The sequence below is a fragment of the Camarhynchus parvulus genome, chromosome 5, assembly GCF_901933205.1.
Source record: "Camarhynchus parvulus chromosome 5, STF_HiC, whole genome shotgun sequence".
In the NCBI taxonomy this organism is placed as follows: domain Eukaryota; kingdom Metazoa; phylum Chordata; class Aves; order Passeriformes; family Thraupidae; genus Camarhynchus; species Camarhynchus parvulus.
In genome coordinates this window covers 54,540,059-54,568,055 of record NC_044575.1, presented here as the reverse complement: position 1 = coordinate 54,568,055, position 27,997 = coordinate 54,540,059, and the positions used below count along the sequence as shown (strand labels likewise).

At 42.4% G+C, this 27,997-nt stretch overlaps 1 protein-coding gene across 1 annotated transcript in view; it reads left to right on the top strand.

The window, feature by feature from the left end:
- The first annotated feature begins 259 nt into the window (after window positions 1-259).
- BRF1 (BRF1 RNA polymerase III transcription initiation factor subunit) overlaps window positions 260-27,997 on the top strand; it is a 172,935-nt gene continuing 145,197 nt past the window's right edge. The window contains exons 1-2 of the mRNA XM_030949982.1: window positions 260-467; window positions 14,096-14,176. Of these exons, the coding sequence (XP_030805842.1) occupies window positions 281-467; window positions 14,096-14,176 (268 nt within the window). The 5' untranslated portion in view covers window positions 260-280. The remainder of the gene's footprint in view (window positions 468-14,095; window positions 14,177-27,997) is intronic.

The window sequence follows — 27,997 nt, the reverse complement described above, 5'->3', positions numbered from 1 at the left end:
GCATCCCTGCCCGGGGCAGAGAGCTGGAACCAGGAGCCGGGGGCGAGCGGGAGCCGATCCCCGAGGGACGGGCACCGCGCGGGCCGTGAGGGAGGAGCGCTGCGGAGGGGCGGGAGCGGCGGGCGAAGCCTCGCGAGAGCAGGCGGGGTGGCGGCGGCTGCCGCGCTCCTCCCCGTGCCGGTGCCGGCGAGCGAGGCCTGCGCGGGCCCGGGCCGGGCTGTGCCGGGCGGTGCCGAGCGGCGGGGGCGGCGGCCGGGCCCGTCCCGGTGCGGCGGGCAGGATGCCGGGCGGGCGGGTGTGCGGCGCCTGCGGGTGCGCGGAGATCGAGGTGGACGCGGCGCGCGGGGACGCGGTGTGCACGGGCTGCGGCTCCGTGCTGGAGGACAACATCATCGTGTCCGAGGTGCAGTTCGTGGAGAACAGCGGCGGCGGCTCCTCCGCCGTGGGGCAGTTCGTGTCGCTGGACGGTGAGTGCGGCCGGGCCGGGGCGGGGCGGGGCGGGGCGGGGGCCCGGGGGCACAGGGAGCGGCGTGTGCGGAATAGCGGGCGGTGTGTGGAGAGAGGGTGCTGCGGGGATGGGGCACATGGCAGGAGGGAAAGGGCGCTGGAAGAGGCGTGGACAGGGACAGGGCGAAGGCGCTGCGGTGTGGGATCAAGGATAGAGCACAGGGATGAGCGACCCAGCGGAAAAGGACCTAGGGGTGCTGATCGACAGCGGCGGAACACGAGCCCAAGGCGTGCCCAGGTGGGTAGGAAGGCCAGTGGCATTCTGGCCTCTGGCGGGAATAGTGTGCCCAGCAGGACCAGGGAAGTGATCGAACCCCTGTGCTGGGCACTGCTGAGACCGCACTTTGGGTGCTGTGCCCAGTTCTGAGCCCCTCAGTTCGGGAAGGACATTGAGGGGCTGGACCCCAGCCAGGGAAGGGCAGCGGAGCCGGGGAAGGGTCTGGAGCACAAATCTGCGGCTGTTTAGCCTGGAGAAGGGGAGGCTCAGGGGGGACATTGCCGCTCCACAACTCCTTGACAGGAGGGTGGAACCAGGTGGGGGTCGGGCTCTGCTCCCAGGGAATAAGTGACAGGACGAGGGGACACAGTCTTCTGCTGCACCAGGGGAGGTTTAGGGTAGACGTAAGAAAGAATTTTCTCGTAGAAGGGGTGATGAGACATTGGAATGGACTGGCCAGGGCAGCGGTGGAGTCGCTGTCCCTGGAGGTGTGTGAGGAAAGGCTGGCCCTGGCACTGAGTGCCATGGTCTGGGTGACAAGGTGATGTTCAGTCATAGGGTGCACTCAGGGGTCTTAGAGGTCTTTTCCAGCATAATTGATTGTGTGATTCTGTGAGTTCAGGGGCAGGGCATGGGAACAGTGGGCAATGTGGGGAACGGATGGGGAGATGCTGTGCCACGGGGTGGGGTTGTGGGGATGCTACAGGGGAGTGAGGACAATGTATAGGGGAGATAAGGACACTGTGCTGGGAGATAAGGACAATGTGTAGGGAAAAGGGTGCTGTGCAAAGGGTGTGAGGACAGACTGTGGAAAACCATGTGGTGCAAAGAAGGGATATGGACGGTGCATGTGGGAACTGGTGCTGCACAGAGTGGAAATGGGAGAGGCAATGCATGAGGAGAAGGAGCACATGCTGTGCAGGGTGAGAGAAATGGGGTGGAGGAGGCTAGAATGAATAGAAAAGAGCTGTGCAGGATTAGAGAGATGCTCTGAGTGTGATGGAGTACATGTGTGAGGGACTGGGGCGGATGTGTGAGAAAGTTTGGGGCTCTGTGGAAGGGCTGGGTGCACATGAAATGGGGAGGTACATGAAATTATTTGGGATAGAGGACAGGAAAGGTTGGGTTGGGTGTTTAATTGAGAGAGGGAACGCATAGGGGCACAAGGAGGAGAAACAGGCTGCACATGCAGGGTCAAGAGTCTCCTGTCAGTAGTTGGGTTGGGGTGATTGTGTGAATGCTCTGTAGGTTAAAACATGGAAAAAAGCCACATCAAGAAGACAACAATATTTTAGAAGGGGAGAGAAGGAAAATGGGTGTGGGGAGGATGTCATGTTTGAAAGGGGAGAGATGGAAAATCTGTACAGGGAATGTGTATAAGGAGAAAGAAACATAAGCAAAAACATAGGAAAGAGCTTAGCAGTGAAACAAGTGGCTCTGATGGATTGTATAGCTGTGGGGAAGAAAGAGGAATTCTTCCTGTGGTGGAGAATGCAGCACTGCAAATTGGAGTTTGGGAGTTTACTGTAGGCTAGGAGTTGTCTGATGCCATTCCTGTCTTCCAACTCAGGGTGCTGGCATTACTTTTTTTACAGCCTATAAGCAGCTCTTGCATCCTTCATTTTTTCCTGTTTTGATGTGGAGACTACATTTTTAAGGGCTTGTTCTGCTTTTTCCCTCCCACCCAAAATTATGCAGGACAGATGGCATGCAAGCTAGAGCTCATTTTGGGATGCCTTTATCCTTAAAAAATAAATCTAAGGAAAAAAAAGAAATGCACCATACTGAGGCTTTTTCATGGATGAATTAATAGTACTTAATAAAATTTCTTTAAGGTATAGCCTTTCTTTTTGTGTAAGTCTTGAGATGTGATAGTAGGTCTTGAGTCTGTGATTTTGTGAGTGCAGGCCCTGTTTCACACCAGAAATATTTTAAGGAAATTAGGATATGGATGACTTATGCTGGTACAGTTCTTTACATTCCAAAACAGATGCTTCTGTTGTGAATATTTTTTTTCCCTCAACATAAACTGAGTGATGTAAGCTAATCTGAAAAGATGTATTTGTGCTGCAATAACACTGTCCTCATCATGTGTGCTTGTCTATTAATGTGTTTATGACTGATCAAAATCCTCTGGAATGGGGAGTAAAGTCATTTACTATGTAAGAAGGACTTTCTATCTCCCCAAAGGGTGGAGAATTTACAAAGGAATGTATATTTCTTTTAAGTCAGAAAGCACATACTTTCTGAAAGCAACATTTTCTGGTAAGTTACACCTTTCAGTGACTTTTGATTATATTAGTAAATTTCCACTAAAATTGAATGAAATGCCTTGGTCTGAGGCTCCTTGGACTGTGGTCTGATGATCTCAGAGAGTGTTACTGTGTGGAGCATTTGCAGTGTCAGAGGTGCCTGGGGTGCTGGTTTTGAGTCCCTGGCTCATGGTTGGTGGGGCTGGGTGTATTGGAGAATGTTATCTGAGGTTTGCAAAGGATCAGGGATGTCAGGCTCTTTATTGCAGGGCTGGGAATTGAACAGGGCTTTTGGTATTTGGGGAGTTCAGAGCTACTGGTTGTGCAAAAATATTCCTCAAATCCTTTCAAGATCCACAGCAGCTTCTCTTGGTGTGTTATTACATGTTGCATACAGATGAATTTATTTTCACCTTCATCCTAAAAAACCAAAAGGGAGTGGAAAACACTGAGACACTAATTTTTTTCCTTTTTACATGCAGAAAAACCTTTTATTCAGCCAAGCTACATGTTAAGATTTCAGAATCTTGAATCTGTTACTGAAGGAGTGAGTCCTCTGCTTCTCCATATTAATATGAAATGGCCAAGTCCTTGCTAATAAGTCATATAGAATCCCTATAAAACATTGGAAATCCCTTCTTTCATCCTCTCAGGGTTGGAGGAAGGTGTGAGATCACAGTTAAGTTTTCTGTGGCAGTATTTACATTGAGCTAATTATGTGCCTGGTGTGGGAAGCCTCAACACTGATGCCTTCCAAAGAGAAGTTTGATGTAGCCAGTGTTTTCCAGTGCAGATGTATGAGTCCTTTGAAAGGTTTCTTTCCATTTTTTTTGATGTTTTAGCAGCTGAGATTTTGGTGTGCTGAGAAAGCCTGGGCTTGTGCTTGGCTGTGAATGAGGGGGTTTGCTTTGCTCTCCATGAAGTCTTGGGAAAATGCAGGCTAGTTAAGTTTGTTGGACAAGAGGATAGAATCATAGAATCATTTAGGTTGTAGGAGAAGATATTTTTAGGTTTTTTTGACTTTTAAGATTATCAAGTTCAGCTGTTAACCCAGCACTGCCAAGTCCATCACTGAGCCATGTTCCTGAGTGCCACATCTACATGCACAGGATGAGCCAAAAAGGTAGAAGTAGTGAAGGACAAAAAATATGTGTTCTGCACAGGTAAATATAGGGTGACAGTGCTTTTTGGCAAAGTGGCTTGCCTTGAAGATCCTTTGGAGCTTTCTAAGGAAGTTGGTAAGTGGGCAAAGCAGATGGTTGGATTTTCAAGGGAAGGCCAGCAAGATTTTTTCACCAGAAGCCTTTTTGGTAAGTGGACAAAGCAGAAAGTTGGATTTTCAAAGGAAAATCAGCAGGATCCTTCACCAGAATATTTTATAGAATCTGAGCTGTCGTTGATAAAGAAAAGTTTTTACAGAGCAGAGTAGCTCTTCAAATGCCAGCAAATATACTCTAGAGAGTACAGAAGGAGGTGCCAGTGAAATTCCACAGAATCTGGATTGATGATCTGGAAGACAGGTGACTGGTGAGTTAATGAGGTTTGTGGGCAATACTGAATTATTTGGGGTAGTAAAGACTGTAGAAGGACCTGTTGCTTTTAGTGGATGGGTGGTAGGATAGCAGATGGGATGAAGAATTGCTGTGAGAGTTAGCATTGTTCCTTTCTTCCTCATGTGGGATGGTTTCTCCTTCTACATCCAGACTGGCTAGGGTAACATTGGAAGGAAATCCCTAGGTCATAATGGATAGCTTTATAAAAATAAATGGCTCAATGTTCATTCATGGTACAAAAGACCCTGGGTGGGGAGGGGAATGTTAGAAGTTAAAAGAGCATATGAAGCATGTCTGTACACAGCATTACCTCCAACTGACGTGCTGTGTGCAGCTCTGGTGGGTTTCTTTTTTCTTCCCCCTTCCCAGGAAAACCTCTAATAGAGCTAGAAAAGATACAGAGAGGAAGATGGAGTGATTAAGAGGAGAGCTTCCTGAAGAGCTTCTCAGACTGACTGAATAGACTCAGCCTCTTCAGACTGGAAAAGAGATGATTGAATGGGGCCATAGTAGAGATTTGTAAATGCAGTAAAATAACACAAGGATGAGCAGCTGCTCAGGGTCACAAAATGCAAAAGCTGGGGAATGCTAAGAAATCAAGCAGCTAACTGATTGCAAAGGTAGTGGGTAGGAGGTGCAGAAACATTGGGAGCTTTGGTTGGTTTTGGTTTTTACAGAAGCCCCCATGTGAATCTGAAGTTGTGGATGTTAAAAGTTTACATGAGCTTAAAATGATTGGGCAGACAGAATAAAAAGGTATCATGGCCATTAATAAAATGCATTATTTCTGGTTCAGGAAATCCTTGAGCCACAGATCTCTAGAAACTGGGATATTATATGAGACAACTATCACAACAAGCTTTCTTCCTGTGTTTTGTGCTACCCTTGTAGGCATGTATATTGATGGGCTTTCTCATTCAGAGGTAGGATACTGGACTAGTCTTTCAGTCTGATTTGGCACAGCTGTTCTTTTGAGACTTCACAGGAAGATCATGTTCTTTGAGCTTTACAGAGCTAATCCCACCATTCCTTTCAATGCTGTCTGTCTGAAACACTGGCAAGTTGGCTCTTCTTGCAAGGTACCTGTCACTTCCTGGGTTGTGAACTGGTAAGTTATTTCACTAGCAAGGGAACAACCCCTTCTAGAAGGAGCTGCTATGTATTGTTTTGTTGATCTTTTGAGAGGGGAGCCCTCTGAAAGCTTTGGTATGCTCCATACTGGTCTAGTTGGTCGTAATTCTTAATTCTGCTGTGAGTGGTCACAGTCAGGAAAGAATCCAGCCTCAACACTCCACCTTAGCTGTGTTACTGTCTTGAAGCTTGTGAAGGCTGCCTTGAAATTTGGTTTGTGAACCTGACTAATTTGACCCTGGATAAGTCAGGTATTAGTGGAGAAGGGTTAGTATGCTTATTTTAGCTCCAAGGAACTCTGTTGATTGCACAGAAAGTGCTTGAGGCATGTACTTTTCCTAGCTGAGTCTAGTTTTGAACAATAACTATTCACTTTATAATTGATAGCCAGTTCAGACTAGCCAAAGAGATTGTTTGCTCTGATTTCTTAACTTAAATTTGGAGAGCTTTTGAATCCTACTAATTGGAATGAATGTGTCTTGCTATTAATTTTTTGTCATACCCAAGTTCTTAACAGCCTATCAGTTGCTAGATTTGAACACATTCCAGCAGGAAGTACAGCAATACAGGGTCTGAGAGTGAGCTACATTTCTGCCTCTGCATTATGCTATAATTGCATCCTGGAGGATGGAGTTATACTGAGCCCTTTCCCAGTTTGCACTGGTTTGATGGCTGCTGCTTTTGTAGAAAGGCAAGTTAGGAGTTGTGTGCCATGTCTGGAGTTCTCTGACTGCTCTTTCACTGTGTGTGGGTGGGAGTCCCCTGTCCTCTGGTAATTGTTAGGAGGAAGTGTTTTCACAAGTTTTTTTTTTTAAGCTGACAGGAGAAAAACTGAAGCTGAAGAGAGTGAGACAAAGCTGAGCATGGAGCAAACCTGACTGCCCAGATCTCTCTTCAGGTTTTTGTTTAAAGAAGCTGAGAAAGGTGAAAGCTGGGACTTCTGACGCTAATCAAAGGAGAAGAAAAGTCCCACCTGGGAAGGTTGATGTGCAGGCAGCATAGCAGCAAGCTGGAAGATGTAACTGAGAAATACAGCACAAAGAAACGATGCTGCAAGGCGTACTGAGCTTGTGATCCTCAAGCATATTGTCTGGGGAGGCTCAGCTTCTTTTGTTCCAGAAATTCCCTTTAAATGCTTGGTAGTAAGTTGAGAAAAACAGATCTGATAAGCTTCTTGGTCACAAACCAGGTACTGCTGGTTCTTGCTGTTCCTGACCAGCTTCTCTCTGGGGTTCCCCCAAGGCTGCCCATGGCCCAGGAGCCCATCCCAGTCCTCAGGGATGTCAGCCCCTGTCCCAGGGACTGCACACCAGAGCCAGTCTCCAGCTCCCCACTGCCTTGCCTTGCCCACCCATGGACCCTGTAGAGCCAGGCCCATGTGCTGTGTGGCCTCAGCCCATCCTTGTGGTCCTCTTTGGACATTCTGGGGCTGTGTCTGACCTTGTTCCCCTTGCTGGGCCTGACCCTGACCCCCCCTGTGCAGCCTGATGTCCTGCCTGGCCTCAGCCCATCCCTGGAGGTGCCTGATGCCCTCAGCTCTGCCTGTCCCTGCCCTGCTATAGAATTCAGAGTCACATCTCTAGTACAAATTTAAATGAGAATTATTAATAAATCTTTTAACTTACTTAGTGACTAAGCCTGGAGGTTTTAGGGCAGTGACAAACACAGGCACAGTCGCAGAAACAGGATTCTGCAGTGGGCATTGCCAGCATCAGTTCTCCAGCCCTGAGTCAGGCTCTCTGGCTCTGGTACAGCAATCATGCATTAACACTCTGCATCTCCAAATGTACATGAGTTTGCAGTGCACTAATTTGAGGCTGGTGGGAGATTATCTTCTTGCTTTTGCTCATAAGGGGAAAGGGAAATTGTGAACTGGTAATCCTTAACACACCAACAAGTGTTTGTTAAAGTTTTTGGTGTAGGAGGTTCCACAACATTTGTAAGTAGCCTGCTTCAAATTTTAGAACATCAAGGAAGAGCGTATTTCTGTTATTACAGGGTTTTTTTTTTGCAAGTGAATTATAATGAAGTTACTACAGAGACCCATTAGCACTGCCAAAAATCCTGAATGTGTACTCTCACTCTTCAGTGTCCCATGACAGATTTAATGTATCTCTGGCTCTTTAGTAAAGCTGTGGTATGCTCAATGTTTTAGGTATACCTGTGGGAGCTTACAGAAGTATTTTCTTTACTATTTTATCCTTAAAATCTTTGTTTTCACATCAAGGCATGTGAGCTACATTGACCTCGCATGCACAACTTGACAAGAGTTTGCCTTGATCTAAATATTTGTCTTGTGGGGATTGTGGACATGAAAAGTTATGGCCAGCAAACTGGAAAGAAGAGAGAGACTGACTACACAGAAAAAAAAACTTATGTACAATTTAAGCTGAGCTTACTAGTCATTCATCTTCTCTACCTTTTTGTCCTGTAGAACTTTTTAAGATGACCAATTACTGTCAACAGTGATTGCTAGTGAGACATTTGGGAAAGGGGATGAACTCTGTATTTCTGTAGGATTCTGTGCTTTTGTCTACTTGGTTCTTATGTACAATAAAGGATTCTTGCGTATTTTCAAATATTAAAAAAGTGAAAGGAATAAGGGTTTTGTTTTTAATTGGTAGTTGTTAATTGGTTTCTCTGTAAGGTATTGATAGACCAAGTCCTGACATTAAATGTTTCTTACAGTGCAGCCTCACATAGTCCTGAATTGGGCTCTGCCAATAATACACATGCTAAACTTGAAATGAAAACACTTGGAACTGAAAAGTTAAAATAATATTAATACCTACAAGTTTCCTTATATTTGTGGCCCAGATTTTTAGAGATGACACTTTTTAATGGTTAATTTTAAGTTACGCACAGTGGTCATGATGTCAGTTGCAATACAGAGAAAGGAAATAAAAGTATGCTGGATTTGCAGACCCTTTGATGGAAATCCTGAAGAGTATTTACCTGATTTACCCTGTCCCAGATTACAAAACTAATTCATAATCATGCTGTGTTGGGAAGGAAGAGGGGGCACTTCCATCTAAAATAATCATCTGCTGTATGTTTCAATGAGAGGAATCAAATAATTTTTGCTTCTCTCCCCGAATCCTCCAGGTGGCAATCGTGCACCAGAGTTAATATGAAGCTTTTTCTGGCCTTTAGTCTTTTCCACACTGTCCCTGGGATGGCAACAACAGAGGGTGCTGCTGTCAGCTATGGCAGTGCAGAGTAGTGCACATAACTTGGATGCAGACTGATTTCATAGACTTGAGCAGTCCTAAGTTGGGTTGTGGTGGATACAAATATATTTATCTCTACAGTTGGTAGTTAGGAAAATAAGCTATGATGGAATAGATTTAAGGTTTGTCTATGTAAGTTTATGTGGCAGTGCTGTTTCAGCAGGCTCTGGTGCCTGCAGACCTGTTCATTTTCCTGGAAAAATTAGTGAGAGAAGAATTGTTTCAGTTACAAACTTCAGAACTTGAATCACATAATTTTACCTTTATAGGTATGATTTGTAGTGGGATGTTTACTTACCCCCCTTTTTACTTGTATGGTCTAACTTCATTAGGAAACTCATTAATTTTTAATATTAGATTACCTTGTCTTCCCCAATTATGAAGACACTGGTGTGATGCAATCTGCATTTTTTATCAGATTTTACCAGATTTTATGCTCTATCTGTAAATACATATATTTGAAATAGAAGGTTTGCCCCTACCTTGTCCTGAAGAAAGGACTGGTGGCTTTTGGGTTTAATTTTACAGGGAAGGATTTTGGTAGGATTGGTCCTATCAGATAGCAGGTGCACTTCAGTTCAGGTTACAAGCAGCTTCATTCCCTGTCTTCACTTGCTCATTTACGTAGAGGAAGCAAAATCTGTAATGCTGGGACTGAATCTGTTTCTCTTCCAGGTGTTGAATCTGAAACTCATCATGTCCCTACCTGACAGAAAAGTGCCCTTTAAGCTGCAGATGCCCAAGTGGCTGCTCTTTACCTCCGCTGTGTGCAGTGATTTGATAAGTGCTGTTCCTGTTACCTGTGGGTTTTTGTTGCTGTTCAGGATTACCCCAGACTGCAAGCCTTGCTTGCACCTTTTGCAGCTTGAGGAGCAGTTTTATAGAGAAGCAGAGTGATGTGACTTTGTTAGGGAGTTGGTGGAGCAAAACAGAAGCTGCTGAAGTGCTTGTGCTGTGAGCAGCAGAGTGGGAATGGCTGATGGAGGGATAGTCACTGTAGAACCATGTAATTGTTTAGGTGGAAAAGACCTTTAAGATTGTAGAGTCCAGATGTTAACCCAGCTGTTAACAAGTGTTAACAAGTAGTTTAACACTTGAATAATGCAGGGTTATTGTCTGGGTCTGGACCTGTGTGAGCTTAGACTGAGTACCATCAAATTTCCAGACATGATCTCCTGCATCTTCAGGTCTGTTGTGTTAAAGCAGTGTAACCCACTGAGAGGACTACAAAAAAACTGGAGTAGCTGTATTTCTGAGCTGCCTAACACATCTCTCCACACCTTCTGTTGTCCAAAATTTCATATAAATGTCCAAAGCAAACTTGAAAAGGAAGCTTCAATTAGTGAAGCTGCAAATCTGAGTGAGTTTCTAAAAGTAATCATAGAGTCACAGAATATCCTGTGTTGGAAGGGGACTCACAAGGATCATGAAAGTCCCTGCACAGGACACTCTAAGAATCTCAGCAAATGTCTGAGAGCATTGTCCAAATGCCCCTTAAATTCTGCCAGTCTTGCTGCTGTGGCCACTTCCCTAGGGAGCCTGTTGGAGTTCCCAACCATCCTCTGGGTGAAAACCTTTTGCCTAAAAGCCAACCTAAACCTCTCCTTCACCTTCATGCCATTCCCTCAGGTCCTGGACAGGTCACCAGAGGGAACAGCTCAGTGTGTGCCCTTCCTCTTCCCCTGGAGGAAGTTGTACCTGCAGTGAACTCTCCCCTCAATCTCCTCCAGGCTGAACAGACCAAGAGCCCTCAGCTGCTGCTCATGTGGCCTTCACTGTCTTCATGGCCCTCCTTTGGACGCTCTCATGGCTTTATGTCTTCTTAACATTGTGGTGCCCAAAACTGCCCCCAGGACTGGAGGTGGGGCTGCCCCAGTGCAGAGCAGAGTGGGACAGTCCTGTCCCTCACCTGGCTGGTGATGCTGGGACACAGCTGTCCCAGATGCTCTGGTGATGTCCCCAGGACACAGCTGGCCCTCCTCAGCAGGTGGCTTGAGTAGATGACAATGGACCTTGGCAGGCACCACCTCATGGAGGAGTGCATTTGAGATGCCTTAGGGAAACGGTAGTGTTAATGTTGAAATTTTGGCAGGCAGTGCTTGAAGACACCAAATACTTCTCAGATATATTTTTGTATGTCTTGAAAGCTGAATGTGAAAAACCAAAAGCCTGCTTAATTCACTTTTGAAGTTCTGGGGGAAGAATGGAAAAGGTCAAGAAATGTAAAAATTGCAGTTAAGCTGAGATGTTAATTTGGTTGTGCCTAGCAATTGCTGTTCCTTTCCTTTGTACTTTTTAAATTGCTAGCTTTGTAGGGATTTTTGTCTTTAAATGAATTTGATGATTTCAGTTTTCTTTTTTTAAGAGTTTATCTTTTTATTACCCAGCTGAACAGTTATGATAATGACTTTGGTTTGCATTTTGCTTGTAAGATTAAAGCTGATGGTGAGACTACATAGTCAATGGCAACATTAGTTTGCAGTTCTGAGAGTGTAAGTGCTCAACAGACTAGTTTTCTGTCAGTTTTCAAAGACAAATGCTAAGCAGAGATGTTCAGCCTTTCCAGTTAACTTGCTGAAAAATGGGTACATCAATTCTGATAGCAGAATCTGTCTTTCAGAGAGCTCTGCTGGTATCTGCTGCAGTCTCTATAGCTTGGAAAGAAATTACTTTATGTATGATGTTATAGCTTGATGGCTAATGAAAAAGAGTCTTAAAGAACAAAATCATTGAAATCTCAACTTAATTCCATTTTGTTTATATAATTTGGATTTTAACTCCTGAGTAAGTTACATTATTTAGTTATTAGTATTGTTTATCACCACTGTAAGATTGTTTTGTGCAAGCTTTTTAGTAGTAACAGGGAAACATTTGGAAGTGCTGTCTTACCAATGATAGTCCAAAGCAGTTCAGTATTTTGGTTTATTCAAGGATAGAGGGGACTGGGAAGTGGAGCTTTTGTGTACAGGAGGGGCCAAAAGTGCCTTTGACACAAGTCCTGGGTGAACCCTCTGCCTCCAGCCTGCTGGTTCCTGCTCCTGCCTTGTGGTTGGTGTCCTCCTCCCATGTACTGATGCTCTAGTGTGGGCTCTCCTGCTGCAAATCAGACTAGTGAGGAAGCTTGTAGTAAAGCAAACCTTAATAAAAAAAGAAAGGAAAATGGGAGGTGGAATTTCTGTTTAGATTTGCTACTGAAGAAAAGGAATGTAAAACTATTGCCATTTTCTGCCAGGTAAACCATTCTCACTAAATGTACACAAAAAATGTTATGCCTTCTTTTGTAGCTTGGTAACCTCTCTCTGGTTTGCTGCATTGGTTTGTTTTCAAGTGTTTGTGGAAATACAAGGGTGTACCTGTAAGAAGTGCAAGGAGACATTGCTGTCTCTGGTAGTCAAACACAGAGTTGGGAGAGTTACCTCTGTACCCAGTGAGGAGATCACTATTGAATGTTTTTCAGTTTTTATTAGGATGCAGTACTTAATCTGGGGCATTTAGGTGAGAGCTTGTTATGTGAGGTTGTTGGTCGGAGACAAGGGACGACACAAACTCACTGAGTGTCTTGGACAAACAATGTGTTTTGTTGTTCAAATCTTCTTTTTATAGGGAGTTTGAATTTCCCAGACTCAGGGCTGGGATCTCTCTCTGCCCAGATCTCTGGCCAGTGGTGTTTCTGCACCTAGGCTTGAATGGGGTTGGCTGAGGGTCCCTGTATAGGTTTGAATCCAGCCTATCTGGGGACTGTTCATCTTTTTTTTGGAACCAACCACGCTAGGCAGATTGGATTAGTGTTATATCTAGGTTTACCTTGTCCAGCTACAGTGTGACAGCACTGCCACAAGAGCTGATTATTGTTTGTTAAAGGATCTGTTAATGAAGTGAAGTTGGTTTCCGTTGTGGATAGCACTGGAAACCTAATTTAAAAGTTATATGGAAAAAAATAAGCTTTGAAGGCTGATAGTAATTCTGCAGGAATATTAGCTTTTCTAGGTTTTGGTTTTGTTTTGTTTGTTGTTTTTTTTTCTCAGTATAGATGTACATTAAGTTCAACTGAGAGGAGCTAAAAAAGTCTCATAAGAGCAAACAGTTTAGGTCACAGTTTCTCATCAGTTGTACCTGCCATGGAAGTATCTTATTCAGGTGTGTACAAGAAATGCCCTGAACTGCTTTAAAGGGTGACTTCATTGCCCTCTCTGTGTCTATCCCAAAGTCTTTCTAGTTTGTTCTGAAGAGCTAGTTTGAGAGGAGGAAACAGCCACAAGAACTTGAGGAAAAGCTGTAGGCATCGTAGACAACAAGATGGCTTTCCCCCCTATCCTGAAGACTTGAATTAAGTAGAGCTCCATTACTAACAAATTGCTTGTTTTCAATCCTGTGCAATTTAGCTTTTTGGTCTCGCTTGCTGTTAAGCTGATAGATTCAGATATCCTGCTTGAGGTACCCTGATTGTTTTTAAAAAAACCTTCCTGCTTTAGTGGGAGACTGTTTTTGTCCTTGGTAGTTTAATTCCCTGTTCTGCAAGATGGGTTTGCATGACTAGTTCTACTGACTCCCAGCAATCTTTGCATTCATGCTGCTTAGCATTGACATGGATGCCCAAGCCAGCCTCTAGTTTATGCTGATTTACAGCTCAGACTTCTTTTAAGTCTCCAACCTTTCGGGGTGTAAAAGTAGCAGTTCCAGACTTGCAGTTTTTGTAGCCTGAGTGTTGCTGTGTTTACCTAATGACAAACTGAAGTTACTTTAAAATAAGTGTTATGTCTGTAGTAGCCGACACAGTCATTATTGAATGCTAAACATGTTTTATATTCAGTAAAGCCAATAATTACCTATTAAAATTCTATAAATTCTTAATTGAATATTCTTCAGACAAAAATACTAACTAAGCAATTTTTTCCTCCGTTATTTTGAGAAATGTTTTACAGTACTGATTTTCATGTTCTGCTTAAAATAGACATTGGGAGATTTTTGTAGTTTCTTTGGAACTGAGGTTGAGAGGGCTTATGGAGCCATGTAATTCTTATGGTATTCTGAAAAAGAAATAATTTGCACAGTATTGGTACTTGATGTCTTAAGTACTTTAAGACCTTCTTAATGTAGTTTGGCATGTTGTAGATTATACAGATACAGACTATATTGGCAAAATAAGTTTTATTTTAATATTTTAATTAAGTTAATGTCTGGTGTGTGTTTTTTTCCCCCTAACAGGTGCAGGGAAAACACCGACTTTAGGAGGAGGATTCCACGCCAACCTGGGAAAGGAGTCACGAGCAAAAACTCTACAGAATGGTACTAGCAAGTTTTAGTCTTGCTGATATGAATTCTTTTTATTAATATGGTCGATACAATTATTTTTTAGTTTTGAATGTGACCTCAAAACCTTGGCGGGCCCCTCATTATTCAGTGGACAAGTCTGCTTAGTGCTGATTTTTCATTGTGCTCTCATTTGGCCGCTACACCTGATTTATGAGTTCATGTGGCTGACTGACAAAGGGTAATGGCACCTGACAATATTACTGTGGTTTAAAAGGGCTTTTTCAAGGTTGACATGCCCATTGCACCTTTTTATTATCTGTTAAACCTATTGTGGCTTTTTATTTAGTCCATTTTCAGGGTTCTTGGAATACTTTATTCATGTTTATTTAAAAGTATAGTTCTTCAAATATTTTTGGTCTTAAGCAATGCAAGTGTGAGATAATGCATATAAGTAATCATGTGCTTAATATGGGATCATTGAATAGAGAGAGGAAAAATGGAAAAAAGGGTTTTAGCGCACAGATGACATTAAAATAAATATTCTCATTACATGCTTTACATTTTAATTGAGATTTCCATATTCTACACTCTTTAAAGAGGATGAATAAAACCAGCTTTTATTCCAGGAGCAGAATGGTCTTCCAGTTTGCTGTTGCTCATATCAAGGGACAGGAGTTGTCATTTTTTGGTTAATTAATACTCCTGTCTCATGACTCTTGGAGATGACAGCTGATGGACTGTCATAGCAAAGTCTCAGAAGCTGACATGTAATTAACCATGGATGTAAATGGGTTTTATGATAAGGTACTCATTTGGGGGAGATATTTTAGGGAAAGGTATTTTCCTAAATTAATCTTACATTTGCAACTCAACACAGAAAAATCTTGCCTATATTATGCCTCTGTAGGTATATGAAGAGTAAGATTGATCTGGTATTGTATCTTCATAGGTATGGAGAGGCTAGGATTGATCTGTGTCATTGAAGTATAGTCAGATTACTCTACTCAGCATTATTCAGCTGATATATATACAGGTTGTTTTATATACAGAATGTTTTATTCAGCTGTTTTTACTTAAGAGTATTGAGCCCTGTTTGTTTGGCAAAGTAAAGCTTGCACTTTAGGTGAGCTAGTGTCAGTGTCAGGTCTGAAGTTACTATCTTTGGAATTTTAAATTTCCTGTCTAACATGTAACCTATATAAGCAGTGGGATAAGCCACTGAACTTGATGAAGTCTGGTTTTGGATTAAGGCACTTTAATCAAAACTGTAATTTTGAACAGGCATTTTAAAAATAAATTGGCTTTTTGTGCATAAGAACTTCACAGTTGTCTGTAATTGTAAAAAGTAAAATGCTGATGGAAGGAAATCTGTCTTGTTGCTTCGTGGAGTGTTTGAATCCTTCAAAAGCCCTTTTGGTTATGCCAAAAGGTAATCACAAGTAAAGACAGTGTAGGCGTTTTTCTAGAATCTAAACACAGCTTTTTTCTTGGATGAGTGTTTGCGGGGAATATGTCTGAGCATCTTCCTTCCCCACAGCTTTTGTGTGGGGGGCCTCCCTGATCAAAAACAGTGATTGTGACTTGGCTAAAGTATATCAGCACTGTATACAAAAACATTTAGTTGCTTTACATGAACTTATCTCCCAAACAGTCTTGAAATAGGAAAATAATTTGTCTTTTTAGTTACACTTCTCTGAAGCTCTTTGCAGGTTTTCTTCTATGTTTTTTTCCTCTGTCTATCCATTATATAAGGAGCAAGTGTTTGGTCTTTGATTTCTGTAGCCAACCTGCATTTGTCATGCTGCCAATCTATCTCTGGGAAAGTTCTTTTCAGTGAGCTAAGTGATGTTCTTGCTCAGTCCCAGGCATGACAACAGCAGCTGATATTTCAGGTAGAGCAATTGGTGTTTGAAAGCCTTTTCTTTTCTGTCGCTGAATAATGAGCCGGTTGTCTGCTGCTTTTAATCACACTTCTGGCTTTACATAGTTTTTAATTGCAAATTGAGCTATGGCAGTGAGCTTACAAAATCTCACCCTGTCACTGTGGGCCCATGATCGTGGCTTTTTTTTGGGGTGAAATTATGTTAAATATCCATCATGGTTAGACTTGAAAGTGTAGCAAAGTAAATGAAATTACTGGACGTATTTTAAAGGAGAGGTAGGTATGGAGTGCTTCATTGAATGAAGCTGAAGTGCACTGCTAGTTGGCTGTATGAAAAATGAACAGTTATAAAAATTGCTGAGCTACTTATTTATTTGCTGGTGCCACTCTGTTGGCGTTTCCAAAGTTAACTGTGCTGCAGGTGAAGTGCTGAACTTGCTCCCATGGGGATGCTGGTGCAGGACAGCCTGCGAGGGCGGCCACTGGTGGCTCTTGCATCAGGATTGCTGCTGCTGCTGCTTTCTTCTCTCCTGTACTATCAGTGCTCCTGCTGAAAGGGAGAGCCAGGCCCTGGGAAGCAGGGATGGGCAGTGGATGGAGTCCCCAGAGTGCTGGGGAGCAGCTGAGAGCCCGTGTGTGGTCCGAGACTGCTGGCAGCTCTCGCTCTGCGCCTGCTCTGCTCGCCAGCAACCTGTGGGGAAAGTCCGGCCGTGGAGCAGGGACTTGCTGGGTTTTAAAAACCAACCACCTCCCCCTGCTATCCCTCCTTCCCCCCGCTCCTTCCTCATGTGCTTTGGGCCAAATTCTTCTTTACTGTAAAGTCTGTCTTTCCAGGGGAGGTGATCTGGACTCACTGTCTCTTACTTAATTACCAGCAAAGCAGCTGGGCTTGGCTGAGTGTATGATGCTGCTGGTTTTTTTGAGGCTTTTAATGAAAGGATGTTTAGAATTTGATGAAGAACAGTTTTGCATTAGAATGCTTAAGGTAATAACTTTTTTTTCCCATGCATTCTAAAGTGAAGAAATGCAAAAGTAAAATCTCCCAGCAACTGCTCATCAGTTCTGGACTCTTCTACAAAATCATGGTGTGCATTGGTGTTTTTATAAATATGTGTATTTATGCTCTAAACAAAGCCATGGGCAAACTCTGACCATTTTGTAGTTTTCAGGTTTGTGTAAGAATGTCCATTACACAGAACAAGTCTCCCTTACCACACATATCTTTGCTGTACCTTTCCTTACTATTTATAATGCAGCAGGGCATGGCTGTTCAGTTTCTCCCTTTCTTTTCTGAACCAGCTGATGTTTGTGTGTGTTTGTTTGGGAATGGCTGCTTACAGCAACTGGAGTCTTGTTTACACTTGCTAAAATATTTATGCAGAGAAGATTTAATACTGTTGTATTTGTTCATAATCACTTTGATTTTTAGAGTGCAGTACTGTGCTAATTGAGTGTATGAAGCTCCACAAGTTCAACAGGCTCAGGCCCACAAAATGTTTTGCATCTGTACATACAGACCTCATTTTTGTAGTAAAAACCTGGACATCTGTGAGATGATGTGGTGTTTCAGCTTCAACTTTGTTTGAATGGATATGGCAAAATAGCTAAATACTACTGTTTTTCTGAAAAAGAAGAATTGTGAGTAAAATACCAGCTCAGAGGGGAGACTCTTTGAGAAGACATGTTCCTCTGTTCCTGAGCCTCTTCAAATTTCTACAGTATTGGTCAACACCTACAGTTACTTCCAGAGCTGAAATGCAGAGTGATGTCTCTTTAAATCCCATTTTACAGTTCTGTGCTGCATTACATAATCTCTCTAAATAGCCAGTTTATTCTTGTTTCCTTGCAGGCAATCTGCTCTCGCTGTATCAGTGTCAGAGTCGTTGTTACAGGGGAGTTTTTCTTGACTTGGAGCTCTGATACTTTCAGTAGTCTTCAGTGACCAAAAAGAAAAGGGACAGGGGGAGGAGGGTCAATGGCGTGATTATATATATTATATTATTATTGAAAGTTTCAGTTGCAGATATTAAAATTTGGTCTAAACTAAGTTTGAAGATTGCAGCTGCATCTAGCTTAATCCAATTTCTGAACTGTTGTGCTGTGTTTTTAATTATTTCTTTAAATGAATGTGTGTTTTCCCTCAGTCCTCTTAAATACCAAAACATAGCTAACAGTATTTTAATGCTAAATGGGAAAGTGTTTCTGAAGATGGTCTGTAATGCATTTTTTACTGTTTGCATTTACACTATTTGTTTATTCTTTAACATTTGTTGTCATCACTCATTTTATAGCTGGTTTGTTACAAGTGATTATGGAGGGATCTGGTTCCTCCCAGAACCATACATTGTGAATTAAAAAAGGACAATATATTACACATGTGAAGAACAGAAGTATCCAAAGGGGAGGAACAGAGAGCAAAACTAGAACAGCAAGGGAAGGGAGAATAGTGGAATCCTAGAATAACTGAGATTGGAAGAGACCTCTGGAGGCTGACAAAATGGCTTTGAAATTGCATTAAGCTGCTGAGGGCCTAGAGCAGCTGAACTCCAGCTATTACCAAGGAAGGATAGGACAGTTTCCCTGGTCAACCTGTTCTGCAATGGTTGGCTACCCTCACTGTGAGGAATTTTTTCCTTGTGTCGAGTCAGAACTTATTTTGATGAAATGCAACTCTTGCTTTTTGTCCTTTTGCTGTGCATTTCTCATGAAGCAGCTCTGGCTGCATCTTTATAAGCTCCTACTGCAAAGCTGAAGGCACCAAAGAGAATTCTCCCTCAGCTTTCTTGAGAGTCAGCAAATTCATCTGTCAGCCTCATCCACGTGCTGCAGTCTCCAAATCATCACAGGGACTCTTTGCTGGACTTGTTCCAATATGCCAATGCCTCTTCTGCAGAGGAGCTCTGAACTGGACAAAGTACTCTAAATATAGTCTCATAAGTGCTCAACAGGGGATGATAATCACTTCTCTGGACCTGCTGGCTGCAGTTTTAATAATGTGGCTCTGGGATGAAATTAACCTTCACCACTGTGATTGGGTGCTGCTGAGCCATGGTCAGCTTTTTGTCCATGAGGAAACTAGACCCTTTTCTGCAAAAAAGTCAAACAGAGCCCAGCCTCTGCTTTTGCCCTGCAGTTTTTCTGTCCCAGGTGCAGAAAAATTGCATTTGGCTCATGAGGCTTCTGTCAGCTCATTTCTGCAGCATCTTAGGATTCCTCTGAATAGTGGCTCTGCCCATCAGCATATTGGCCACTGTTCCAATGGGATGTCATCTGTAGGCTGGCAAAGGAAACCTCCTGGCCTGTTATTCATGTTGTTAATGAAGGCATTAAACAGTATTGATCCCAGTGTAAGTCTGATGGTGAAAGTGCTGAGGACTATCTTTGAACCAGGCCAGCCTCTCACTCAAGTTGCTGTTCACTGGCCTAGTCCAGATCTCTGCAATTTGGCCGCCAGGGAGAATGATGAAATGGGATGAGGGAAGAGCTGCAGTTTGAATTTATCTTGACTTCATTCTGGCTGTTGCAGCTGGGCATGATCCACCCTCATTGACTCTGTGCTGGCAATTCCTGGTTACATTCTTGGGTTTTGTCTGTCTGGAAATGGTTTCCAGGTAGATTGTAGCCTTCCAAGAGGCTGAGAGGAGCCTCACTCACCTTTGAGTCCTACTTCTTCCTCTGGAAGAGAAGCCTGGTACTTGCTGCCTTCAAGTCAGAGAGGACCTCTTTAAATTCCTACAACTTCTTGAAGATGGCAGAGATTACTCTTTTTACTGCCTCCCTTTGCATTCTCAAATATATCTCATCAAGTCCAATTAACTTGTGTGTGTAGATTGTGCTTAAGGGAGCCCTTGCTCAGTCTTTACCATGGATAGTTGCTGACCTATTCTCTGAACCAACTGAAGCCCTCTGAAATCCAGTGTTGTAATTATGCTACCCATCTTTCTCACACCCCTCAAGATCTTGTTTATCTGGGGTTGCTGTAATCAAGCCTTGCCATCAGATTTTACACCCTCCACCACTTCTTCCTTTCCCAAGAGTGGCAGGTGTATCACAGCCTCTGCTTGACCTGTTCCTGATGTGCTCTGGAATTCCACTGGATTGCCTGTGACCCACTATGGTTCCTCAGCTGCTGGGGTGGATGCAGTTCACCATGAGAACCTGGAGGTCTTCCTGCTTTCTAAAGAAAGCTTCATCTTCAGGATCAGATGGTCTATGGGAGGTGCTCGTCACTGTTTCTTTTGGCCTTGCCTCTCATCCAAACCTATTTACTTTTTATTGGCCTGTCAATCATTTTTCAGCAGAGCTTCAGACTTTCAGGCTGTTCCTCTGTATAGAATGAATCCCTGTCACCTTCCCTGTCTGTCCTTGTGCAGCCTGTCACCATCCATCTCCTTACTCCAGGCACGTGAGCTGTTCCACATTGTGTCTGTAACTCCCCAGTGAATTTGTAGTTTTGCAGCTGTGCATAGGCTTTGAAGTCTTCCAGACTGTTTCCTTCATCAGATGCAGTCTTTTCTTTGACTCTTCCTCCTGTATCAATTCCTGTCCCTGGCTTTGATTTCAATAATGAAACTTCTGGTCTAGGCTCTCTGCCATCATCTTGTCCTTGCCTTCATTTCTGTTGTGATAGAAGCTAATCCTAATCCTCTCATATCTCTGTTTATTAACACCACATCGAATTTTCTCTTGTTGTCTTTTAAACTAATCATTGCTTAAAGTTCTCCTTTTCTGGTTTTGCCTCATATCTTCCTAAATTTCTTTACTCACTAAGGCTTTGAAAGACTTCCTCTTCTAGCCAGACCATTGCTTCAGTTTTACCCTTTGATCTGCCTACTGCCTTGTCCCTTACGAGTCCTTTCTTACCATTAGCAATTTCTCTCTCATCCATTGCCTTCATCTTCACATTTCATGTTAACTTTCCCCATCTCTCTTTGAGGATAAGGGGGCATCTTCTCCTTTTCATTTGGGATGATATTACATGTTTTTCATGTGTGAGTGTGTTTGGTTGGGTGGTGGATTTTTTGTTGTTTGTTTTGTTTGGTGGTTGATGTTTCAAGTGCAACCTTTTCCCTTGGTAAACTTCTTCAACCTCAACATACCTCTTCCATCTAGTCCTATGTCATGGCTGGACATGGGTGGCAAAATTTAGATGTCTGTGTGAGCTCCTGTTTCTCATCTCCTTTCAGAGGCTCTGCATAGAGGCAGACAGATTTAGGGTGTGATTAATTTAATCTGAAGGGAAGTCAGTGACTCATTCTCTGAAGCGTCTGTTTCTCTTCACTCACTGAAAGGAAGTCTATATTGACTAAGCCCAGTCACTCATCTCTGAAGATAAGGGTGATGAATTGTAGGCTTTGGTGTCTGCTGAATCTGTCTGTATTTGTGTATCTCCCTGTTGACATAGAGTTAACGTGGCCAGAACTGAACTACAAATTGCATCCAACTGTTCTGGCCCTTTGCATGTTAACAAGTTCAAACTTCTTCCTACTGAGGCCACTCACAGCTTTCTTTCCTCCTGTCTTGTAGATCCACCCTCTCCAGCATCTGCTAAACCATGGATGTGTCCTATCCATAACATTCACATATTTGTTTCTTGAATAAGTGTTTCTTGACTTTCATTACTCTTTCTCTCTCATCAGAACATGCTCCAGAGCCAGGAATGCAGAAAAGTTGTGACCTGGAATGCTAATTCTTTGGTCCTTAACTTCTTCATCAAACAATTTTTAAAGGAATGTTGTTTTCCTTTCACATTTGTGATTGCTGTTACTGATCACACAACAATTCAAGAGGAAACTTCCCTGGTGTTACTGAGCTGTTGTGTTTGACCTCCAGCTTGCTGGACCTCTGTGCTTCTGAGGCTCGCTTGGATGTCAGTAAGTGTGGGCTTTCTTGATCTTCTGCTTCAGTGCAGGCTCTGGTACGTTCCACAGCTTGATGCTGGACTCCCTGGTGGCTGAATCTTCAGGGTATCTCAGTATCTTGCACACTTTTCTCAGAGCTTTGTGTTCAGGGTTTGCAGGCAACTGCACTAATCAGCAAAGACACTTCAGGAAAACAAACAAAAAACCTCAGGGGCAGAAAACCTACTCTTTAGCCAGCATGAGTTACTGCAAGAATTTGGATGAAAGCAGAATATTATATTTTATATTTCCCTGCCTGTTTCCCTATTACTCCAGAGTTTGATTCAGAAGCCTCTGAGGAAGCTGGGATCCTTCTGGTTGATATTCTGGCTTCTATTCAGGCACATGGAGAATCTCTTCAACCTCATTTTGCTGATGAGATTCTGTCCTTCATCATCTCCAGTTTCTTTTGTTAAAAGACCAGTTGAGTTCATCAGCTGATAAGGGATGACTTTTAGGTTATACATTGATTAATTAGTTTCTACTTGAGTTGAAATTTGAAAATTTTTATTGTCTTAAATCTTGGCCATTTTTATGTTTCACTGGGGAATGATGAATAAAGTACTTGTCTTGGAGATGCTTTTGCTGTGCTCTTTATCCTTACAGGGACAGTTTAATGGAGAAGAGTCCATGTGTCCTTTAATGAGTTCTGCTATTTTCTAAGAAGATCTGGGATCCTTTAAGAGTAGAGGATCTGCTGGAGATAATGCCCAGATTTTGCCCAGAGGCTGATTGACAACTTAAAACTTTGAGCACAGCAGTCCACTGGCTTTGCTGGTCTTCCTAACTTTGTTCCTGTGTTTTCTTAGCCAGAAAAGGGAAAAATTAGAAAAGGCATTTCTGAAATTCCTGAGAGGTGTTGGTTCAGTCTGGATGTGACTGAGCAAACAGAAGGATTGTCCTGTGACTGAGAACAGTCTCTGTTGTTACTTTTTCTTTTAATTTTGAAGGTTGTCTTTGAAGTTGAAAAAAAATAAAATTGCAGTCTTAATCAAATGAGTTAACATGACTTGGGTTGACTTAACTAATAACTAGAAATATTTGCATGTTCAGCTGCTTTGAACTGGCCTGTTTGTGACTCTGGAGTTTAAAGCATCTTTCATGATTCCTTTGCTCTGTCTCCTCTCTGGTGTCTGCTCTGTCTCTTGGTTTATTAGCTGACTGTGGGCAAGAGAACTCTTGTGACAGGGAAGCACAAGTCTCTCCTTCATTTTATCAAACAAGAGAAGAAATGCCCTCTAAAGTTCTGCACACTTGTGAAATTTCTGGCTTGGATATTAAAGTTTTGGCCTTTTTTATTTCCAAATTTGTCTCTTAAATTTGACATTTTCTCTGTGACACAGAGTAGCATGGTACTGATCCCATTTGTGGAATTCACTTATGGAGATTCATCTCCCTGCAGCCTTGTGTAGGTAATTGAAACTTGTCATTTCTCTTGAGAGCAATTCTTTAGTTAAAGATAGTTTACGTAGTAGGCTAATGTTTTTTAAAACATTTGCTTTTTATAGTACTATTCACAAGGAAATGAACTTGGGTATTAATAGGTTTATCTTTCTTCTTGTACAGTGTGGGAGAAAATAGGTGATTGCCTCTCTCCTTCCTCCCCCTCTAGTAATATCTTTAAATTTCAGAGCTAGATTTCTTCTAACAAGCAACTGAATTAAGCCATTTTAACTTTGCAATGTTGTCAGACAAGCAGGTAGTACTCCAGGTAATATAGCTTTGGTTTAACTTCCATGTAACTGCTGCTTTCTTTCTTGATAATAAAAGAGTGTGTACGTCACTTTTATGGCATAGGGCTGTCTTAAACATTGAAATGTGAGTTTTGAAGTGTTTGTGTCATTTTATAGGCACTGTGGCTCAAAACTTGAGAGGAGGAAGGCTGTTGTTGCTTTTTAATGCTGTGATCTCTGGTAGTGCTGAGTTCTTGTCATGTGTTGAAAGTGCTTTTTGTTTTGCTCTGTGGAATAAATTGGAGTGCTGGTGATGTGGCAGCACAGGAGAGCATTCCCTAAGCCTGAGGGTCTGCAGGTGTGATTTGCTTTTGGAGCAATTGCATTTTTTGGAAGGTTGTTTTTCTGAAATGATGGCTGCAGCATTAAACTTCTGGACCTCTGCAGAAATAACAACAGAAGAAATTCAGAAACTGCTGGACTTCTGTATCAGGCGTGAAATGTGTGTCAGTGAGAGCTTCCTGTATCCAGTACAGCCACACCAGCAAATTTATTAGCACACTGACCTCTGTCAGCCCCCTGCTCAAAAGAAGAAACCACCAAAAACCTCAGAACTAAACTCTGACCCCAGCCTGAACAACAGCTCTGTGCACACAAGCAAGTTCTCTTGGAGCTGGGTGATTGCAGTCCTGGGCTTTGCTGCCCTCCCTGCAGGTTGTGCTGTCAGCTCAGAGGGCTGGTTTGGTGCAGTGTGTTGGTGGAAGGAGCTGTTGTGTAAAGGGTTGGGAACTCCTCTGGGTGGTATTGCCATCAGAACCCGCAGCTCTGGAGTCCAGCCCACCTTGTAAGAGCAGAGCCAGTTCAATCCCAGCCTTTCCCGTCCCTCAGCTGCCCCTTCCCACCCCTTCATCCAAATGTGCCGGGCTGCAGCTTGGGCAATGCACCTCTTTACTGGGGCAGTGAAAAGATCTGGGTTTCACAAGCAAAATAAAGGAAAAAAAAAGAACCAACCCTTGTTTTCCTTTTATCATTTCACTCCTCCACATGCCACCAGAGATTGGAGGAGGGAGTGGGTGACGCAGAGATGAGCAGGAGCCTCCTAAACCCGTTCTGCAGCACGAGAGGCTGAACGCAGAGCTGCGCACTGAGCTTCTCTCTCTCTTCTTTTTTCTCTTACTGTTTTTTAAACATTTATTTATAACCCACTGTCCTGTTACGTTCAGTCCTGCACAGTCAGTGTGAAGGAAGGTGTTTTCTGTTCTTTTGGCTTGGCTTAGTATGAGTGGGAAGACTTTTTAGCAATGTTCTGTTCATTGACTGCTGCTGGCAGATGGATGCTCTCCGCTTGAAGTGCCTCAGGCCTTGATATCTTCCGTTTTCTCCCCCTCCCTCCTCCCAGCACACACCCCGGAGTGTGCAGGCTGTGCTAATTTAGTCACAACTTAAAAGGAGTGATGAAGAAGAAATGCTCAGCTCTAATAGAATTCTTGTCGCTCATGACATCTTCGGGGAGCACATTTTCATTTCAGGATCCCTAAGGATTTTTTCCAGCAATGTGTATTAGATGTTCTGTGATGCTTCGATGGAGCAGCAGGAAAATTTGTAATGCATTTTAGGACCAAGATGCTAATTCTGTTTATATATTAATCAGTTTAGAAAATACAGCATACATGACATCCAGTTTGATATTTTTCAAGTATTTTAGTAACCCAGGCTTGACTCTTTCTGGTTCTGAGGTGGCTTTTCTATCTGTCTGAACTACAAAGCAAACCTTTAAACAATCATTTGGTTAACCTAATATGTTCAAACATTTGAACCAATTACTGTATTTAATAAACTGAGTGTTCCTATATCAAGAGTTTTCCTTGCTTACCATCATAAGTCAGCTGATGATAGGTCTGAGGAGTTTGATTAATTTTTCAACAGAACCACAAAATTTTACCATTTGCTGGTAAAAATTGCTTGTATTTTTAATGGAAAATAAAGCCAAATTATACCCAACCTGACTTAAAAGCTGTTCTTCTGTGCTGATGATTATGCCTTAACTTAGTGGATGTTTTCAAAATCCTGTACAGCCTCAATCACCAGATGGTGCTGTTACACACTGCTCAAAACATGCCTGGAAAATAAGTTTCAATTCTACCATTGCCATACTTCTTGAAGTGTAATTTAATGGGAGGAGTGGTGAGAAAAAGAATTTCTTTCTTTAACCATGTCTTTAAATTAAAACCTTTCCTGAAAAATTTGGTTTGCTCTTGTGAGAGGTGCTCAGAGCAGAATTTTCTGTCACATGGTTTATGACCATGTTTGATGTAAAAATGTTATATGGGATAATTTAGGAGGGTGGATGCTGACTGTGTGGGACCATGTCTGGGCTGTAGCCAGTGTGTGATTCCTTCTTGGGTGCTGAGATTATGAAGGCTTGCAGTAAGCAATGAAGGAGTGTAATATGCAAATATTGAATGTTTTAGTAAAGGTGAAAGGCTGAAGAGTGATGTCTCTTCTTAAGCGGGACATAACCTGTTTAATGAATGAGATGTAAATTAATCTGGTGAATTTGGAAGGGAAGAACTCCAGTCTCCTCTGGAAAGACTCTCTTTAAAAAAAGAAACCCAGGTTCCTAATGCACAATTTCTTTTCAACGTCTTCAGTAAATGTAATGCTTTTTCTCTTATTTAGAAAAAAACTCTGCAACATACATATAAAATGCAGTAATTTTTCCCCCTCAGCAGTTGTAAAGTAATTAGAGTTGTAAAGAAAGTTGCCTTTTTCCTAAGGCTTTGCAGAACTGGTTGTTTATGGTTAAATGTGGAATGGGAAATCATGAGTTTAAAGTTGCAAACTCTTCCCTTTAGATGAAGATGTTTTCCCCATCTTTGTACTCAAATAATTGAATCATTTTGGAAAATAAAAACAGCTAAGTACTAGGCTGTACTACTTAGACTAAACCTAAGTAGTGCTAAACATGTAGATAGAAATGAAAGAAGTTTAAGTAATTGCAGGAGGGGGGGAAGAATTCTCAAATGCCTATCCCTCCTGAAGGCATTATTATTGCTGTAATTTTAGATGTAATTTCCTACATTAAGAATGTAACACTTGAAAAAATGAATTTTATTATTTCCTACACAATGATTTTTCTTTTAACTTTGTTTTCTAATAAACATTCAAAGACACTTTAAAAACAGAGAGAGAAGGTCTCCTCAAACCCAGGCTCCAGTGTGGCAAGCTGGGTTTTGGATACTTAAGCCTGGTTTTGATCCATGCTGTGTAAACCTGCCCTGGCTGTCAGCAGGAGCTGTATTTGCTTGGCATTACTGCTTGGGACACCAAGTATGTAGCTAGAAGATGGCTTTAATCACCAAGATTTAAAGCCTTCATGCTGTTACAACAAAGCTGTCCCAAACAAACACAGTGCAAATTAATTGGAAAGGCCATTGATTGCTTAGGTGTTTAATGTCAGTTCAGAGGATTCCTGCCTTTTCAACCCAAAGAGGCTTCTCTTAAGTTTGAACAATAGAAAAATCAAACATGGATCTTTCTTCAAAGAAAGGTCATTAGCACTGAATGACACAAAACAAGTGGCTAATTATATCCAAATGTGTGACTCCCTAAGATGTTATATTATGTGAATGAGCATATAAATGCATTTTTAATAAAATCAATTAGAAATGGGATTTTTAGAAGAAAGCTGTATACTCTTCCTTTATGTGCCCTAATGTCATTCAGTTGATTATTTGTACTTTTGGGTAGTATATTATGAAATGCATAATATTAAGAAAGCAGATTAGGGTCACAGCTCCAGTTTCTGAGTTTCTGTGTTTGTGGAATGTGCAGGATGTGCAGGAATTACACCCACACCTTCTCCTGTATGGCTGTTATTCCATAGAGAGAATGTATTGATTAGTGTTTCCATTGTATCTTGATATTTATATATATATATATATATCAGATATGCTACTTGATTGCTCTTATAAATCAGTAGTCAGGGAAAGCACTCTGTGCATTTTTATGGTAGGAATCATGAATTTGCTACTTTGCTTTGTAGTCCATCCACTTAGGATGAATTTCTGAGAATGAGTTGCTCTGCAGACACTGGTCTGGTCTGAGGCTTGAGGGCTATTTTGGTAACAATATAGACCTTAGGAACTTGAGGTTGCTTTTTTGTGTCCTGTCCTTACAAAATTGATGTATAAGACAAAGCCACCTTCAATGTCCTTCCTTTTTAGAAAGCATCACATTATCTTGTCTGAAAGCGGGACATAAATGTTGTGGTTTCCAGCCACACTCTCATGGGTTTGCACAGGTGCTGAAGCATGGGTCATCATCCTTAAAAGTCATCCTGGTACTTATTTCCAGAGTTTGGCAGAGCCAGTTGATGCATTTCTGGTTCCACTGGGCA